The sequence below is a fragment of the Canis lupus genome, chromosome 21 (assembly GCF_011100685.1).
Source record: "Canis lupus familiaris isolate Mischka breed German Shepherd chromosome 21, alternate assembly UU_Cfam_GSD_1.0, whole genome shotgun sequence".
Lineage (NCBI taxonomy): Eukaryota > Metazoa > Chordata > Mammalia > Carnivora > Canidae > Canis > Canis lupus.
Genome location: NC_049242.1, coordinates 22,752,336 through 22,772,199, shown reverse-complemented (window position 1 = coordinate 22,772,199; position 19,864 = coordinate 22,752,336). Strand labels below are relative to the sequence as shown.

The 19,864-nt window shown below is 34.8% G+C and overlaps 1 protein-coding gene across 6 annotated transcripts in view; it reads left to right on the top strand.

Annotated features, from left to right (window-relative positions):
* The window catches only part of UVRAG (UV radiation resistance associated), a 313,277-nt gene that overhangs the window by 164,806 nt on the left and 128,607 nt on the right, over positions 1-19,864 (top strand). For all 6 annotated transcript variants that reach the window (XR_005375642.1, XR_005375643.1, XM_038568582.1 and 3 more), the window contains exons 9-11: positions 14,358-14,442; positions 16,010-16,097; positions 16,999-17,059. Coding sequence is in view for 4 of the 6 variants with exons in the window: in XM_038568582.1 (XP_038424510.1) it covers positions 14,358-14,442; positions 16,010-16,097; positions 16,999-17,059 (234 nt within the window). In the remaining 2 variants the exon portion in view is untranslated. The remainder of the gene's footprint in view (positions 1-14,357; positions 14,443-16,009; positions 16,098-16,998; positions 17,060-19,864) is intronic.

Here is a 19,864-nt window from a genome sequence, read left to right as displayed (position 1 = left end):
GATTGTTTATGTCCTATTTAGGAAATATTTGCTGATTTTAATATCATAAAGGTTTTACTCTGTGTTTTTTAAGCACTTTACTATTTTACTTTTTTTTTTTTTAAGGATTTTATTTACTCATTCATGAGAGACACACAGAGAGGCAGAGACATAGGTAGAGGGAGAAGCAGCCTCCCTACAAGGAGCCCAATGTGGGACTCCATCCCAGGACCCCAGGATCGCAACCTGAGCCAAAAGCAGATGCCCAACCACTGAGCCACCCAGGCGCCCCTATTTTATTTTTTATATTTATATTTGCAGTTCATCAGGATTTGATTTTTTTGTATATGATATCAGATAAAATTCCTTTTTTTCCTACAAAAAGTCAATTGACCCAGTACCATTTATTGAAAACCTTTCTCCCTTATGCTGCAGGTTCATTTTTGTCATAAACTGGTGGCCAAGTACTAATGTGTCTGTTACAGCATCTTCTGTTCCATGGATCTATCTACCTATACCTTTGCCAATATTGCACTGTTTTAATTTCTCTTGTATTATAATTGGTCTTCTATCTGGTAAAGTTCTTCCACTTAGTTCTTTTTCAAGATCACCTTTCTTCATCTTGGCAAGGATGGAATCTTTTTTTTTTTTTTTAATGGCTGGCCTGTTTTGAACATTTCATATAAATAGAGTCTGTGGCCATTCACATGACCAATAACCAGCTTATTCTTGTCCTTTTGCATTTTCATATGAATTTCTACACAGAAAAGAAAATCTGGCTAGTATTTTATTGGTACTACATATATTAAATGTAGATATATGGTAGGAATATGGAAATTGCTTATCCATATATATGTAGGGATAATGAAAATCTTTACTGATTCTTCCAATTCAAGTAATTGGTATATGCCTTTGTTTATTAAAATCTCCTTTATAAAACGTTACTGAAATAAACTAATTGTTAGCATGTGGATGCTTCCCATGATTCATTGAATATATTTCTATTTTTTGATGTTTTATGATACTATTGTAAATATGTTTAAATTTTATCTTCTACTTTTCACTGATATACAGAAATACAATTAATTGTTTTAAAGTGGTAATGATTTTTATTATATGTGTAAGTTCCTACATTACATCCTGACTCAGCATGATTTACAAAAGCCTCCTATGACCCACATTAATCTGAATGCTTCAGCTATAAAGAACTTCTTTTAGTTTCTTATATATACTTTAGTCTGTCTTGCCTGCATTTAAGCCTCTGGTTAAATGTTCTCCAGGAAATTTTTCATGGCCTCCCTTTACCTTCTCCTCCTACCTCTACCTCCTTGGTTAGATGTACTACTATGTGCTTCCATAGCATCCTGTGTTTTTCCATTATAGCACTGTAATTATTGGTTTATCCTCTCCTCTAGACTAAGATCTCTAGGGAAGACATTACCCATGTACTTTGTTAAGTACTCTTCTATTCTTCGGGCATGGTACAGTGCCTGGGATGCAGTAAGCATTAAATAAATATTTATTGAATGAATGAGTCATATTCATGGTTATCAGTCTAATGTCATTGGCATCATTACTAAAGAATGAAGACTTCTGTAGCTTCTAGCTTAGCATTCATTTGGGGAAACTGATACTCATGTGAAACACTATAGAAAAAAACACTATATTGTTCGGCAGTGATTGTTAAAGCTATCTGCACTGCTACACAGCTTATATATTGATTTTTAGACATGAGAATCTAATGGGATAAAACCACTTAAGGTCATCATGAGACATTGTGAGCAAAGTCCATTTCATAGAGTCTCTGTTGAATAACTCCAAATAACTAGATAGTTGTGTATATTCAAGACCTGCTTTAAGAGGTCTCCTCTTCTGTGAATAGACATATTTCTTATGGTACTTTGGAATTTTTATTATACCTAAATTGCCTGCTACCTGTAGCTTGTATTTCTGCACGTATTTTTTTTTTATGATCATCAGTTTAAAAAGTGAGAACAGTATAGGGTATGAGAGGGCTTCAGGGTGTTTGCCATTTCCTGAAAAGAGAAGTAATAATATTAATAGTTATAATGTATCAGTTACCATACTTACCATTATATAGATATCATCACCACAATAATTCTGTGAGGTAAGTACTATTATTATTGACATTTTACAGTTGAGGAAACTATAGGTCAGGGTCAGAGACATTAAATATCTTTCTTAAGTTCACACAGCTAGTGACAGATAATGTTGGGATTAAAATCTGTTGATTCCAAAACTCCCATTCACTGTATGATACTACATTTTACTAGAGGTATGATGTGGTAAAGCCTGTGGAATGTATATTATTAATAGCATGTGGTAAAAAGATAAGGAGATGCAGTTCTCCCATTATGTTTCCAATTGTGTTTTTTCTTCTTATAATGATAGAATGAAATCCCAGGAAGTCTATTATCAGCCTGTAAACAGGTGAAATTATAAACAGTGATTTCTATGACATTTAAAAGACCGAGTGTAATAATAATTGCACATATTTATAGAATACTCATTACTGTGAGGCAGTATCTTGTTTTTTATTCTTCTTTGGTTTTTACCCGTTGTCCTATGAATTAAGGGTATTCTCATTATCCTCCTAAAAATAAATATATATTATTATTCAATTTACAGATGAGGAAACTGCATCCCAAAGAGGTTAAGTGACTTGCCCACGGCCACACAGCAAGTTATAGGGGAAACTGTTCAGGGTTACTGGTGCCTAACTCTGTAACAAAGGAAGATTATAGGATTTTGTAGATATCTGTTCTGGTGTTTTAATTCTGAGAGTCAAGTCAGAATTAACACTTTCTTTTTGTTTTGTTTTGTTTTTTTTTAAGATTTTGTTTATTTGACAGAGTGTGTGAACAAGCACAAGCCAGGGGAAAGGGGCAGCAGGCAAAGGGAGACAGAGAAGCAGGCTCTCTGCTTAGCAGGGTGCCTCCATCCTAGGACCCTGGGATCATGATCTGAGCTGAAGGCAGATGCTTGACCAGCTGAGCTGCCCAGGTGCCCTGGAATTAGCACATTCTTATTTCTCCATTTTATCATGAAAAGAAAGGATGGTAATGCCCAAAGGTAAATATATATTTGCCAGGATAGGTCAGAATTACTAATTTTTTAACACTGACTCTTTACTGCAGGAGCTTTCCCCCAAGTCTTATATGTACTTTTGAGATGCATGTAATTTAGTATTTTCCTGAACTATTAGAACTTTTGGAAGGTTAGGATCAACATGTTGGTCTCAAATGAAAGCAGGAGAAAGAATGTTGCAATGTTGTTGGCTGCAAATGTTCTGCCATTGTGTATCTCTATAGACTGTGGTGGTCAGCACTGGGGGCAGTGGTTGGAAAGAAGGGGTAGCTGGACACAGATAACCAGATCTTGGTGTACCAGTAGATCTTTTCCTACTTGTTAGGGACCCTTGTTCTTCATAGTGATTGTGCTAGGTAACCAGAAACATACTTATTCTTGTCAGTTGAAAGAAAATTTGTGTCGAACAGTTTTCTTGTATACTTACATGCAATGTACTATTTAATGAATCTTGAGTCAGGCTAAAATATTTAGAAACCCCTGAATCACTGGTATTGGTAACATGAAGGGGAAAAATGTATTTGTTACCTGTGCCTGTAGTTTTGATTTAGCATGTTTGCTAATCATATGTGAAATGATTTACTAATATGAATATTTCTAATGGTGTCTTACATATTATGACTTCTCTTTGGAACTTGGTGTTTATCTAGGCACTTGGTTCTCGGCCCAAGAGCCGAGATACAAAGTCAGTAATATTAGTTAGGATAAAAAGTCAGTAACATTTAATCTTTGCTACTGATTCTTCTGAATGATCATAAAAGAATTACTTTGCATCTTTTTACACATGTGTAGTGAGGATAGCAGCTTATAATAGTGCCATAGGGATTAATTTGTGTAAATAATTAGAAGAAACGAGGTGCCTATCATATATTTTATATTTTTGTTTATAAAAATTTATTGCAGCAGGATGATTTATTGGAAAGAGGCAAAAAGATCATTTTTATCCATGCTGCTGACTTGCTGAGTGGCCACATAGTCTGAGGGGCCTCATTACTCCATACATACACATTTCCCCTTCCCATACCTCAAAGGCAGTGGTGTTCAACTTGTCTACAGCAACTTCCAGCTGGGTCATGAACTGATCTCTTCAGTATTAATGTTTATTAATGTATGCATTTTCATTGTTGGCAGATATTAGTAGTTTAACTTATGATGTTAATAAAAAACAGATTTCCCCTCATTAGTGTCTCAAACCAATAACCTTTCCATTAATTAATTATATGTTGGTTTACAGGGTCTGTTGCCTTAATTTAACCCCTGAATATTTGAGAAGCAACACTCTATCTAAATTAGTTTGCTTGAAATTTGGTTTAAAAAATGGTATGAAATGTTGGTCTTAAGAAAAAGTTTTTAGGTTATAATCTAAACACATTTTATAAATGTTGATAAAATCTAAGAACTCTTCAGTGGTACCTGGGGAGCGATACAATTTATAAAAGTGCAGTTCTCTAAGCTTTTGTAGGAAAAAGTTATTTTTTTTTAATGCAGTTAGTTTTCTTGATAGTAATAATAACATATATGTAGTACTTTATAGTTAGTGCTTGTACAGAGATTGTCATATTTGATCTTTAAAGTATCCCTAAGAGCTAGGTATGGCAAATATTGTTATCTTCATTTTATGTGTGACTTGGCCAGATATGAACAGGTAAGAGCAAAGCTGGGATGTGGGCCTAGACCTTTTGTCTCTAAATTCTATGCTTTTGTCACTAAAACCTTGTAAAATACATTCATTTAAATCCTACATAAATCCTAAAAAGTGGGTAACTTTTATTGAAATCCCATCCCATAACATGCTAGATATTTTACTAATGGTGTATCATTTAGTTCTTAAAATAGTCCTAAGAGGGGATCCCTGGGTGGTGCAGTGGTTTGGCGCCTGCCTTTGGCCCAGGGCGCAATCCTGGAGACCTGGGATCGAGTCCCACGTCGGGCTCCCGGTGCATGGAGCCTGCTTCTCCCTCTGCCTGTGTCTCTGCCTCTCTCTCTCTCTCTCTCTCTCTGTGACTATCATAAATAAATAAAAATTAAAAAAAAAAAAAATAGTCCTAAGAGAATAACTTTTACCCCTTTGTTCCAAATAAGAAAAATTGGGTCTCAGAAACATTTCTCACAACTAATAACAGATCCAAATTCAAATTTAGGTTTCTCTGACTCTAACACCTGTCTTATTTCTACTAAACAAAATATTGTTGCTTTCTGTATTGTGTGTCCAACAGGTAAATTGACTGATGGTTTGCTAGTTATCCATTTGGCCTCTGGACTACTAGATGAAGAATTTGTTCTGCTATATTCCTTTTTATTACAGGATGGGTAAAGTGTTTTTTTCTCAAAAATGCCTTTGATTTGGTCACATATTAACTAATTAAGAGATCTGAATTAAAGATCTGCCATTCTCTCAATTTCTCAATGTAGTACACATTGAGTACACTACATGTAGTACACTACATTTCTCAATGTAGTACACATTTTTTTCTCAAAAATGCCTTTGATTTGGTCACATATTAACTAATTAAGAGATCTGAATTAAAGATCTGCCATTCTCTCAATTTCTCCCTAGACAAGTCATTCAACCTTTTTGGTCCAATCTCCTTTTCACAAAGAAAACATTTTGAATTATACAGTTGAAATTTCTTAAACTGTAATATTCTAGTTATCTCAGAATGATAGGATTGGCAAAAAGGGGAATCTGTTTACCTTTTTTATGAATCTCTTTATTTTTCCAAGTTTGTTGCCGACAATGTGTTTCTCAGCAATGAAGGTACGAAAAGAGAGAGAGAGAGAAAGATTCTCTGACCCTAAGTGTGATTCTATCTGTAGATTTTGTTTATTAACTAGAAAGCCATGGGGTGGGACCTTCCGTTTTAAAGATCTTCAATTACTTTTGGTAAGCATGAGCAAAAGCAAGCACATTGTTTTAGTGATGTAGTATGTAGAAGTCAGCTATGTCCGATTTCATTGCTTGATTTAGGGAAAAAAAATCCTTCTTGGTAATTTCAGTAAATAGAAAGTTTTGATCCTTTCTTGCCAAAATAAATGTTTTATAGGAAGTTTCTATCAATTATGATCATTTCTTATTGTCGTTTTGTCATAAATCTGAGTAAGATAAACTATGTTTCTAGTTCTGTTTAATTACCTTCTTTTTGGTCAGTAAAGTATTGTGCTCTTTTCTCAAAAAAAGAATCACATAGTATATTTAAATTGGGGCTTTAGTTTCTATTAAAAGATCATAGATTTCTATTTGAAATTATAAAAACGATATTAAGCATTATGTAACAATTTTCTTCTCTTACATGATAAGGTCATGGATTGAAAAATTACCTTACTGATTTTATAATTCATTGAAATGATGGCAGAGTTTAAATTTTATTAGCCTGTATAGATGTTCTGATTTTTTTATAGCCATCTGACAAAAATTCCTAAACAGACTTCCTTAAAAATTATAAATACCTGCCTTTCAAAAATTTCTGAACCCAAGGACAGTTTTTCCCTGGGGTTTATGCTATTAAAGTCTCTTTACTTTTAGCTATTGACATTCTATGCAGCATGTGAAAGCAAACAACTTGGCAGTGGGGAGGACAAAAATGGGTCCTGAGTAAAGCTCAGATTTTCTTTTCAGAATGATTCTGTTTCCATGTATTGGTAATGATTTATTTCAGTAAGGTCTTAATTGGATTGTGGGGAAAGTAAGCTATCATATTTTAACCTCTCTCTTTTCCAGTGGAAGATATAGATAGGCAGAAATAAGCCACCTGACAGAATTTTCTTGCCATCATTTTTTCTTCACTTCCAGAAAGCTAGGCATGACATTTACAAAAAGTTCATTTGCAATTAGATCGTTCAACATAGAAATAAGAAGAGATCAGAAGGCATGTGAAGGCAATAGGAAGGACATTGAGTGTGTGTGTGCATGTGCACCTTCGTCAAGCCCTTTATTCATCATTTATGGAACACCTACAAAAAACCCAGCACCGTGTAAGATGTTAGGAACATAAAGACAGATATGATAAGTATACGACAGAGATATTTCAAAGATGTTATAGGAGAACAGAAAGTGAGTATCTGAAAGTCAACACCGCTTTAAGGAGATGACACTTAGGCTGAGTTCAGAAAAATACCTGATGGATACTTCAGGGGAGAGAGTGAGACTTTGCAGATAGAGGGAATAGTTTCTACAGAAACATGGAAGTAGTTTAGAGAATTGTAGGTAATTCTAGTAAAGTTACAACTAAAGATGTATTTAAGTAAGAGTCCATAGGAGAGGCCAGAGAGGTAAAGAATGACCTAGTCATAAAGGAAGTTTTGTTGAAAGGTCTAGAGATCTATTAAAATAACTTAAGCAAACTTCTCAAAACAAAAAGTGGAAGGGATCATATTGATGACTATACTACAAAATGAAGGTTAGACATATATTTTAGAAAGATCTCTTTGAAGAGTTGTGGATAGAGAACTGTTAGGGAGTTATTACAATAATCTAAGCCTTCCGTAATTAAAATTGAAACAGATTGGCAGTGTGAAAGGAGGAGAGAGTATATATATTTTGAGAAGAGACACTACTGTTCAAGAAATATTTTGATGATGGACTCTACTATTAATGGCTTGGTGGATTGGAGGAGAGAGGGAGAGAAGGATTTAGAATGGTTTCCAATTTCTGGTTTTGACAACTGGCCAGATTATTAAAGACAGATACTAAAGGACAAGTTGATATTGGGGTAAAGAGAGAAAAAGGAAGAAGTAATGAAGACTTCCGATTTTGAATACTTACCTAGTGGGTAAGACAGTAAATAAGAAATCAAATAAAGTAAATATTGGGTGGTGACAAGTCCTAGAAACAAGCTGTGGTGTTAGATGGTAACTGTGGGAGACCATTTCTACAGAGATTGCCGAGAAAAAGTTTGCCAGAGAAGCTCAGCTTTGAAGGTAAGAATTGCTGGAAAAACAAGGAATATAGCAAGTGAAAAGCTTGGACTTAGAAAGGGCTTGAACTGTAGAATGGAAGAGGCCACTGTAGTTGGAACATAATTTGTTAGGAAGAGAGCAGTGACACGTAGGTTGGAATGAAAGGAAGAGTTTATATAAACGAAGCTATTTGCCCTATCTACTGAACAGGAGGGAAAGGCTAAGAAAATAGCACAGGGGCAGGTTGACATAGTAGCTAGTGGGTAGGACTGTGAAGGAATCTGATTGTTTCAGGATGGTACAAGGTGAAACAATTATATTTGATTTAGAGGAGGTTTAAGGATTGAGGGAAATGTGTGGAGTAGTCCCTCCAAGAGTGGGAAAGCAAACTAGTGAGGAAATTAGAATAGGATTGCCAGACAATGTGCCTGTTTGTGCTCTGTGCTTATATTTTTAAAGTAGGATCCATCAGACTGGTTGTATAATTTTCTCTACCCACTTAGAGCTTCATGGGGCAGGCTGAGAGAATGAAAATGTTGAACAAAAGTGAAATTATCCCTATTTTACAGATGAGGAAAATGAAACTCAGAAAAGTTGAGACTTAGAATCCTGAAAGTAGCATAAGTAGGATTTTAGCCCAGATCTTTCTGATTCCTAAGTAAATGGGCTTTCCAATGTAGTACACTGCCTCTCATAGGATCTGCCTCTTGTGTAGAATAAGGAAAGGAATCCAGTGCTTCCCATTGCACATTATAAGGAAGTGTATCAGTTCTTTAGGGAGAAAAAAAATTTATTGGCACTGAATTCTGTGAGGAATTTAGCAGGCAGTTTCTTGTGTGCAATGTATTAAATATCGTAATGAAATATAGTCAATTGCAATTTTGCAAAAGTTACAGCAAAAAATATCTATTAACCCTTGAGAAGGGCAGCATCATAAATCATAGTACAGAAAAGGCAATTCTGCAGGGAAGGAAACTAAAATAGTTCAAGTATATTGCATTTTGGTCATCTGACTTGATATAGAAACCCAAAAGAATGACAGTTTATTGGTTTTAACTGTAATTTTGACAGGAACTGGCCATTGTCCAGGCTGAGCCCAAACTCTCTGGTGAGAGAGAACCCAAAGAGTCTGTGTTTTGCTTTGTTGATGGAAGCAAGATTCATATTCTTTAGCTGTTAGATTTTCAGGAGACGGCATTGACATTTGGTTATTAAAATTAAAGTGTCTGACTTGAGTTCTTGCTGAACAGGGAGGGGCCTCTTCTTGACAGGGTGGAATGTTAGTGTGTACATGGACAGAGCCAAACATTTCAGAAAGCAATTTTGGAATATGGCAGACCAAGCAGATGCATTTGCTTTCCCTCCCTCTCAAGGGTTCACTGATAAGGTAATAAAGATATATGCATAAAAAATAAATCAGTGGTGATGATGAAAATAAAAGAGGGTACCATTGGAATAGCAAAGATTTTGACACAGTTCTCAAAGATACAAAATAGGATTGTTTTGATGAATAGACTAGAGTAGAGAAAAACTGCAGCATGGAACACAAATAGAGGTTTTCTGGTAGGGGCACCTGGGTGGCTCGGTGGTTGAGCGTCTGCCTTTGGCTCAGGTCATGATCACGGGGTCCTGGGATCGAGTCCTGCATCAGGCTCCTCACGGGGAGCCTGCTTCTCCCTCTGCCTATGTTTCTGCCTCTCCCTGTGTCTCTCGTGAATAAATAAATAAAATCTTAAAAAAAAAAAAAAAAAAGAGAGAGAGAGAGAGAGAAGAAAGGTTTCTAGTATAACACTCAGAGCCCTCAACTTAGAATTTCCAAGTATAGAAATCAGGAATCATGGAACAATAATTAGGGTAGCTGGGCCTACTGGCTCATTTTCTTTTCTTGATGAATTTGGAGTAACTTCCTATAATACTTGCTCCAACTGCTTTCTAAACATAATGGATTCTTGACCTGGTTAGGTCCCATTGGATGAGGGTTTGGCATAGAAAGGTGGAACAGAGCCTGACTGTGGACTTTTACAATTGACCTAAAGGGAAAACATCAAAGGCAGCTCTACTTAGAAGTGAAATGCCTGAGAGTAACACAATCCCAAAGTAAAGTTCTCCTTACTTGACAGTTGTGGTGGTTTAAACATAAAGGTACTACCTTCTTCCAGAATGGCATATATACTCTGAAGGAAAGCTTAACTGTCAATAGGACCTACCCCCTTATACTGCAAGCTCCCATTCAGGAATAATGCCTTTCATGTAAGTAAGTCTTTATAGCTTCAAAGGAAACCTATACCAGTTGCCTATACAACTATTCATGGATTTGAAAGGAAAACCAAGGGTCATCAGATATTTGAGGAAAACAGTATAAAACTAGGCCAGGTTGAAAAACAGAATAGTGGACCCAAAAGGAGCAAAAAATACAAAGAACAGAGAAAAACTTTTTTAAAAAAATCAAGTTAATATCCTCAAATTTGACTTCTTGCCCCTGCCTAAAAAGGTGGAAGGAAATTCATTTCTACCTTGACAATAAGAGAAAGCTGGATGATGTACAAAATCTTAATAACTTTTCTTGAATCTAAAGAACTAAGATTAAAGGACAACCAAGTAGCCTGATATATAAAAAAAAGATGGTCATATCCTAGAAGAGACAAGATGTGAGGACTGACTCACCAGTGGCAGAGCATGGAAGGAAGTTGGACCACTGTCTAAGAAGGCAGAATAATTCAGTCATAATTTTTAACAAATTGCTAACCACTAAGTGTGCTGCTCTAAGACTATATAGCAACTATAGGGCAGTTCACACCTGCTTGCTCTTTATTTTGTGATTTAGGGAATACCTAAATCTGGGGGTGGAACAGGTTCACTGAGAAAAAGCCTCCAGCAAATCATCTCCACCACCATCACTACCTCCAAAAAAAAGTTAGAGAAAATTTGAAGAATGTGTTACACTGAAGGTTACAACAAAATGGCAGCAACAAAACCCAAACCCAGCCCAGTTCCTGATTGTATTGACTCAACTCCCAAATTAACAGAAGAGAAATGCTCTTTTCTTTCTCTGTTGTCCTGTGTTCTCCATTGCACATGATGTTGAGTACTCAATCAAAATTTTTGAGACAAGGAAGAGCAAAAATGAAACAAAAAACCATCATTATCCCTCCTCCCACCACTGGCACCAAACTGTTATCAAGGAAGAAATTAACTCAAAAGAAGAAAAAAACTCAGCAATGACTCAGACATTGGGACTATCAGAGAGTTTAAAATAACTATGATTTGCAATTAGATCGTTTTTTGTGGTAAGGTGGATAGCAAGCATGAATAGATGGTAAATTTCAGCTGCAAAATGGAAACTATAAGCAACAGTGTAATGGATGTGCTATAAATAAAGAACAGGGTAACAGAGATGAAGAATGCCTTTGAAGACCCTTCAGGAGATGTGACACAACTAAGAAAAGAATAAGTGAACTTGAATATAGATCAATAGAAATTACTCAAACTGAAGTACAAAGAGACTCTTTTGGACAAAACTAAGATAATTTATTACCCGCAGTCCTATATTTTAAGAAACCTTAAAAGGACTTCTTGGGGCACCTGGGTGGCACAGTCAGTTAAGCTTCTGACTTGGTTTCGGCTCAGGTTGTTATCTCAGAGTCATGAGACTGAATCCCTTGCTGGGCTCCATGCTCAGTGAGGAGTTTGCATGAGATTATCTCTCCTTCCCCTCTGTCCCTCCCACTCTCATTCTCTTCTCTCAGTCTCTCTCTCTCTCAAATAAATAAATCTTAAAAAAAAAAAAAAAAGAAGAAAGTAAAAAATTCTTCAGCAGAAGGAAAATGATACCAGATAGAAACTTGGCTCTACAAACAAAAAATGAGATAACCAGAAATGGTTAAAGATATTATAAGACTTTTTTCTTATTGTTAATTATTATAAAAGACTACTTTCTAGTACAAAAATAGCAGTGTTTGGGGATTTATAACATACATAAAATGTGTGAGGAATGTGAAAAGTGGGGAAGGAAAGAATTGACAGTGTAGTATTTTCAGTTTTTATACTCTGCATGGAGAAGCATAATAATATTTGAAGTAGGCTTGTTTATTGAAGTTATATACTGTAAACTTTGGGGCAACCACTAAAAATTTAAAATGGAGATATGACGGCCAGTGTTAAAGAAAGAGGGAATCCTAAAAAAAATATTTAATCCAAAAGCATAAAAAAAGAGGAATAAAGGAACAAAGAATAGGTGGAATATATAGTAAACAACTAGCAAAATGGTAGATTTTAATTAGACATCAATTACATTAAGTGTAAGCAGTCTAAATGCCTCAAAAAACTGAGATTGTTTCAGATTTTGTATTAAAAAAAAGACCTAACTAAATGCTATCTATAAGAAACCCACTTATAATATAAAGGTAGATAGATTGATTGATTAAAGGTATAAGAATGGGAATAGTACACCATGCAAATAGTGAATTAAAAGGAGGCCAGAGTGGCTATATTAATATTAAACAAAGTAGATTTCAGAACAATGAATATTTCCCATGATAAAGACAGATTTTATAGTAGGGTGGAGGGATCAGTCACAAAAAGCCATAATAATTCTAAATATGTATGAACATAACAGAGCTTCAGTATGTTTGAATAGTAAAAACTGATAGAACTGACAGAAGAAATAACCATATCTACATTTATAGCTGGTAGCCACAACACTCCTCTGTCAGTAATTCATAGAACAAGTGAAGACAAAATAGGTAAGGATAGAAGACTTTAATAACACTACTAACTAACTGGACCACCCCACACCAGCAGAATATACTTTTTTTTTCATGTGTACATGGAACATTCAGTTAGGCCATAGTTATTATCATAAAGCAAATATAAAAGAAATAAAATGATATATAATATGGTCACTGACTAAAAGAAATAACATAGAAATCATTAATAGATACCTGGGCAATTTCAGCTATTTGATAATGAATTGTTCAACACACATACATGGGGTGGATGGGGGAGGTTGTTAACTGAATGTCATCTGAAATCATGGAGGGTGAAGATCTGGGGAAGAATTTTATTGGGGCTAAAGAAGATAAGTGGTGTTCCTTGCTTATGTTTGTTTTGGGGGCAAAGTTAATAATATGGATCATTTAAGTACAATTTAGAGAGCAAAGACGGTACTTAAAAATATGTTGATAAAATTAAGTTGGTGAATTTAGTACTAAGGTCTAAACTGTATTTCAGTCAATAATGTACTTCTTGTTCCTTCCTGCAGGGGATAATTGAAGTCCCCTTATCCTACTGAATCACGGTTTACGAAATTAAAACCCTTTTTACAAAGGGGTTTAATCCAGAGATTAGTGTGTCTGGATCTAAGACTTTTTCTGTGCTTCAGTATTTCTGGTATTATCAGGACTGGATTGTCAAGAGCAGAAGATACTCTTAGAGTAGGAAGATGTAAAAGGATTTTATGATGACATAAATGGAAATGTATGTTCCAAAAGTCGATATAAATACAACAATCAAGTATTTAAATGCAAATACGAATCTCTGTGTAGTGCTAAAGCAAACACTTAAAGGAAATTAAATGTTCTGTAATAGGATTGGGGTATGGGGTATCAGTTAAAATGTGGAATATTCATATAATTCACATCCATGGAGTTGAATTTTACACAGCCATTAAACATTATAACTCAGACTATCTGTCAACATGTAAAAATGCTTGTGACATAATATGGAAAAATCAGAATATACATTTCCTACACTCTGTAATTGTAGTTAAAACTACTTATTTTTATAACTATATTATAGTAGTCAAATGCAGGTAATTTTTCCTGTTTTACTTTATATACTTTCAGAAATGTTGCATAGCATTTGTAGGTGAAAGAAATTAACCACTTAAAAAAATAAACTTCATTTTAGGTTCATAGTATAATTGTGCTGACATTGTTAAGATTTCCCATTTATCCCCAACTCCCACACATTCATAGCCTCCCCCATTACCAACATCCCTCACCAGAGAGGTCTGTTTATTACAATTGATGAACCTTTACTGAATAAGCATTAATACCAGAGTCCATAGCCACTGTCTTTTAAAATGAAATTGTCTGAATTTTGAAATCTCACCAGAGGTTTTGGTCAGCAATCCAGAAATCTGGAAGCAGAGACTCTTTACTCTTTGACTCCTGCTAGAGGCTGGACTTGTGACAAATTGAACAAGTTGGGAGCTTCTTCTAGTTAACCCTCCAGAATACTTCTATGTCTAGCTTACTTTGTCTCTGAACTCTTTTCTCTCATGGTTAGGGGACAAGCTCTGCCTTTTTGGTTGTGATTGAGCAGTCCTATCTGCAGTGTTATGTCTAGAATTGTCTCCCTCCATCTCTCTCTAGGAAGTGCATTTTCAACTGAGCACCTCAAGCTCCAACTCCAGAAGGAATCCCTGAATGAATTGAGGAAGGAGTGTACTGCGAAAAGGTAAATGCAACACTGAGAATAATGGATAAGAGTGTTGGGTTTGCTTGGAGGATAGGATTTGGAAAAGTAGCATTCTATAAATGTTGCTGGTATTACTTTATTCCACACACATCAGTGCCACATTCATTTATTCAACAAATATTTATGAAACACCTACTCAGTGTCACACACATGCTAGAAGTAGTTATGAGAGCCTCGTATCTGGTCAGTATCAGAAACTTGAACATTGTTCTTCTCATTCTTAAGGCCACGGAACCATGACTTAATGTTTGAATCCTCTCGTCTTCTACATGTAGCGTAGCTTATTTTCTTCAGTCATTTCTTCAGATTTACTCCTGTTTCGTGGTAGTCCATTAGGATTACTGCCACAGCTCCTAACTTGTCTAACATTAGTCTCTCTGTCTTTCCAGTTCATCCTCCATGTGGCTTATCCTCAGAAAATACTAGTTTTACCATATTTTTTCTCCTCTTGAGAAGTCATAGTCATTGTTTTGCTTAACTTCAAATAGCCCTCAATAAATCTGTGCAATACAACTGTAGCTAACTTTAGTCCTCTACAACATTCATTTAACAGATGCTAATAGTTTTTATCTTTATTTTTTTTTCCAGTACATGCTTAATTTGATGCTGCCTCTGTTCTTTTGCTCATGTTTACCCACTTTTCCTGGAAAGTCTTCTCATCCTACATTTTTCTTCATGAAACCTTAGCATTTGAGCATTCAAGAATGTTAGCCCTAGCAAGAACCATGGAGATCATCTTGTCTCATCTTCTCAATTTGCAGATAGGAAGGCAGGGCTCTGGGAAGTTACTTTGTCCAGATCACAAGGAAATAGGATTAGATCCCTTTTAAGTCTTTAGTACTTTTGTGTTATACTACTAGTTTACCTTCCACTTTGACCTACAGTTTTTCTGAATTCTTCTTTTTCTTAAATAGTTAACACAGTTGAGCAGGTAACTTATCCTATAGTTATTTTATCTCTTAGTCTTATTTCTTTAGTTCAAGACAAGAGCTATATCATCTCTTGCCACAACTTATTGTTTGTTTTTATTCTATTATTTTCCTAATATGGCAGCAGGCTGTTTTTTGAGGTAGCTGTGAGTGAAAAAGAGAATATTTCTTTAAAATAATGACATAGGGATATTTCCTGAAATCAAATTGGGCTCAGATTAAATGAGACCTTACTCTGCTTACCGAGCCTCTCTAAATTCTGTACCCTTGTTTGTAAAATGGGTATAATGATACCAACCTAATAGAGTTATAATAAATAAAGCCATTTGTGAAGCTCCTGGCCTATAGTGGTAGGTGCTCAATGATTATTTGTATCCTTTACATCTCTTAGCGTGGTACTAGACACACACAATAGGCCTCAGTATATATTTATCTTGATTTATAATATTTGGAGATAAGTCAAGACTCATATTAGCTATTATTTTTTATTCTACTTCTGAGTTTTTGTGACCTACTACATGCCATTTAATCTTCCTCTATATTAGTTATGTGGAAATAAATGTTAGAAAGCATGAAAACTTTTTTTAACAAATATGCTTTTTATCTTTCCTCATCAGAGAGCTCTTTCTGAAGACTAATGCTCAGTTGACAATTCGTTGCAGGCAATTACTATCTGAGCTTTCCTACATTTACCCTATTGATTTGGTAAGTTTCAAATTTTCTGGGAAAAAAATTTTTTTCTTAAAAGATGGTTTCTGTTTGAAATTTCTTCTCAATGAAAAAACTCATTGCTCTAGTCTTAATTGTATGTTCTGTCATGATTCATTCAGAAGCTAACATCTATTTAAAAAGTAGATTTAGACTTAGTGGATGTTAGGGTCCACCATTTGATTTTTTTTTTATATATATATCCATTTGATGGTGGAATGCACTCAACTTCATCTGGAAGAATTCCAAATAATTTTTGGTGTCTTTAGGATTTTTTTTACTCAGCAAAATTATCAACTACCATCATTTCTGACACATACATGTAGATGCATGTGTACTGCTTTACAAATATAACTGCCAATTAATTTGTATTTATTATACTACTTAATAAATTCCTGGGGTAACTGTCAGGATGTGAAGTTTTTTAATCTAGTTTCTTAGAGTAATTGTAAAAAGTAAAACTTGAATAAAATTAGCTTGATGAGAATTATTTTTTTTAAAGAGAGCCAAATCACTAAATGAAAAGAGATTGAAATGACTAATTTTCTGAGAGGAAAGCTAATACGATTTTAGGTTGCTCACAGAATCTTGTTAATTCCACTTAAAATCTTCATTTATATCTATGAATTGGTCAAGGGATATTTTTGTAATAAAAATTTTACATGGCTTTTTGCTTGGACATGATATTTTAAATATTTATATATGAATATACAGATAGTAGTATAATGAATCATTATATACTCATCACCCAGCTTAAACAATTATGATAATATTTTGAGTGTAGGACAGTATTATCTTGGAGTTAACACTGACCTACCAAATTCTTTGAGATTTGACCTAGGGTTTTTTTGTTTTATACAGAAGAAGAATTAATTTCATTCTTTGGTTACATTTACAGAATGAGCATAAGGATTACTTTGTATGTGGTGTCAAGTTGCCCAATTCTGAGGACTTCCAAGGTATTTTATTTCTTTTTACATCTAAAGATTTGGTGTAGGTAATAAATGGGTATGTTGCAAAGAAAAATAGAGATACCTTGAAGTGTTGGTTGCTTAACACTTTATCCAGAGAGTTTTTGGACTTTTTGTCCCTTCCCAACTGAAAGTACATAAAGTCAGATTTTCTGATGGAAGACATAAGAGACTATTTAGTTCTAATTGTGGGAAAAAAATATTGAGTTTATAGTTTTTTAAGTGAGCTTTAAGAAAATAAGACAGTAAGGATTTTAAGAATACAATAATCTCCTTATCCTTATAATTTGATTTTTATGAAGAATTTGGATGTGGTTGGAAGCAAAAGAACAAGAAACATTAATCTGTTCTATTGTTATTTAGAAAATCATATTTCTGGTAACATGAAACCACTACCACAGGTTCAACCTTTGTTATACTGTCATTTCTGTCCTCTTTCAAATAAGAAAAGTTACATTAAAGATATTATAGACTGTGATTCTTATTAATGGCTGTATTTTAAAGGATTAAAATTTGCCTAATCTCTTTACCAGTAGGCCAAAGAAAAAAACTTATTTATTTGACATATTGGTAAAGATTTTTTTTTTGGTGTTGTTTGCGAAGTCGGTTCTTTTCCTTTAGCCTATACAATGCTTTGAGGCCTATTAAATAGCTTTATAGATTATTCCCAAAGATGGTGTATTATCTATTTGGGAAGAAGTTATTAAAAAAGAGGGCATTACTAGTTTTGTTTCAGACCTCTTTCCATTTCCCAATAAAGAAAATGTTGTTATTTATCATCCTTTAACATTTAAGACTAATTTATTAACTCCTTTGGCCTTTATAACAGCCCTTACAACAAGTAATTGCAACATAATATGAGTGATAAAACAGGAATGGGAAAGCCTATGTTAAAGTCCTGATTCCCTTTCTAGAAACCATGTAGTTTGGAGCAAGCCATCCATGCTTTGAGTTTATTTCCTAATTGATAATATGCCTATTGATTCATGTCCTTACCTGTTCTTCATTATTGTTGTGAAGATTAGATCTGTAAAAGCACGAACGACATTTGCCGTATCTTTAAATCCTCACAAAAACAAAGGAAACCTACAAGGAAAGTAGTTTAATTTCCTAACATGTAAATGAGCTATTTAATGACTTGCTCGAGACCTCAAAGCTTAGGTAATGATCTAGCTGGAATTTGTTTGATTTCCATTGTAAAATGTTCCAATCTCTGTAAATCATACAAATGTGCTTTGGTGTTAATTTTAGGCAAAGTTATGATGTCCTGAAGGCCATTAGCACATCCTTTCCCTCATTTGTTCATTCATTCAACAAACCTATCGAGTACCTTGAGCCCTTGCCAGGTTCCAGGGATACAAAACATTCATTCACTGGTAAAATATTAATTGAGCATACTGACATGCCAGGCATTGTACTAGGTTTTGAGAATATAATGATAGAAAAAACAAGTATGTCCTTTCATGGAGCATATATCCTATTGAGGGAAACACCCAGTAAATAGTAAGTATTTAACAAGTATTTCATAAAGGAACATGCTTTCATAGACAATAGGGGAACCTACTTTAGATAAAGCAGTCAGAGACCTCTCTAGAAAAATATCTAATAGAAAATTTGAAGGCTGAAAGAGTCCAACTCTGCTCCATCTGGGAGAAGAGCTTTCCTAGAAGAGGGGGCGGGCAAGTACAAAGTTCATGATGGAGGAATAGGCTTGATACATCTGAAAAAATTCCAGGACGGGGAAGTATGGGAGAAGAGACCTGTATTTCGGCAAATCATGTGATCTCTCAGCTTGATTTCTTCACTTGTAAAATGAGGTAATATCTACATCTCTAATTTATTGTTAGGACTGCATGAGATCATATTTGAAAAAGCTTTTCATAGAATATATTTATATAAATGTAATTGAAATTCATTGCAAGAGAAAGGAGGTAAAGGAAGGAAAAAGTAGGAGAGAAAGAAGGAAGGACAGAAAAGACCAGACCTATATGACTGGAGACTAGTGAACAGGGGAAAGAGTTACATCAGAGGACATAGGAGAGGTCTGCCAGGGAAGTTACTGTAAAGACTTTATGTTTTATTCTCAGTAGGGGGCGAAGACCCTGAAGGGCTTCAAGAAGGGAGATAACATGAGTTGATTTATGTTTTTAAAAGTCACTCTGCTTCCTAAATACGGATTGATCTGCAGGGAGGTGGTAAGGGACGTAGGGGTATCAGTATTGGTGATGGTCATCTTACTCCACTCTGGGATGTTTCTTGATTCTATTTTTGTTTTATATGAAGTGTTTTGTTTGCTAGTTTTTCATAGCTTTTGTTACCTCTCTATTCTTAGTATGTCCACCAAGCTGAATATATTTTTCCTATCCTTTAAAAGATTAGTTTAGCTCTTTAGTTCAGTTGGTGAAAGATGAAATGGGAAGTAAAATAAAACAAATGTATAATTTTACTCTAAGGCCCTATTCACTCCCTATGATGTCTAGCAATCAGAAATTTTAAGAAGCACATGTGGTAGTGTTAGACTTTAAAATCATATGTTAGCATTTTGCAAGTTACTTTGGTATACTCAATTCACTAAGAGCCTTGTATGTATCACTTGCTGGGCCAGGTGCTGAGACTATGCACATTGAGATGAGTTAGGACATTGATCCTACCTCAGTGAACTTTCAGTCTAGGTGAGGCCATTAAACTTGTAATCAAAGTGATCAAGACATATTTATTGATTTCATACTCTGTATCAGGCACTTTGAAGTTTATACCAGGGACACAGCATTCAAAGAAGTGGAAATAATCAGT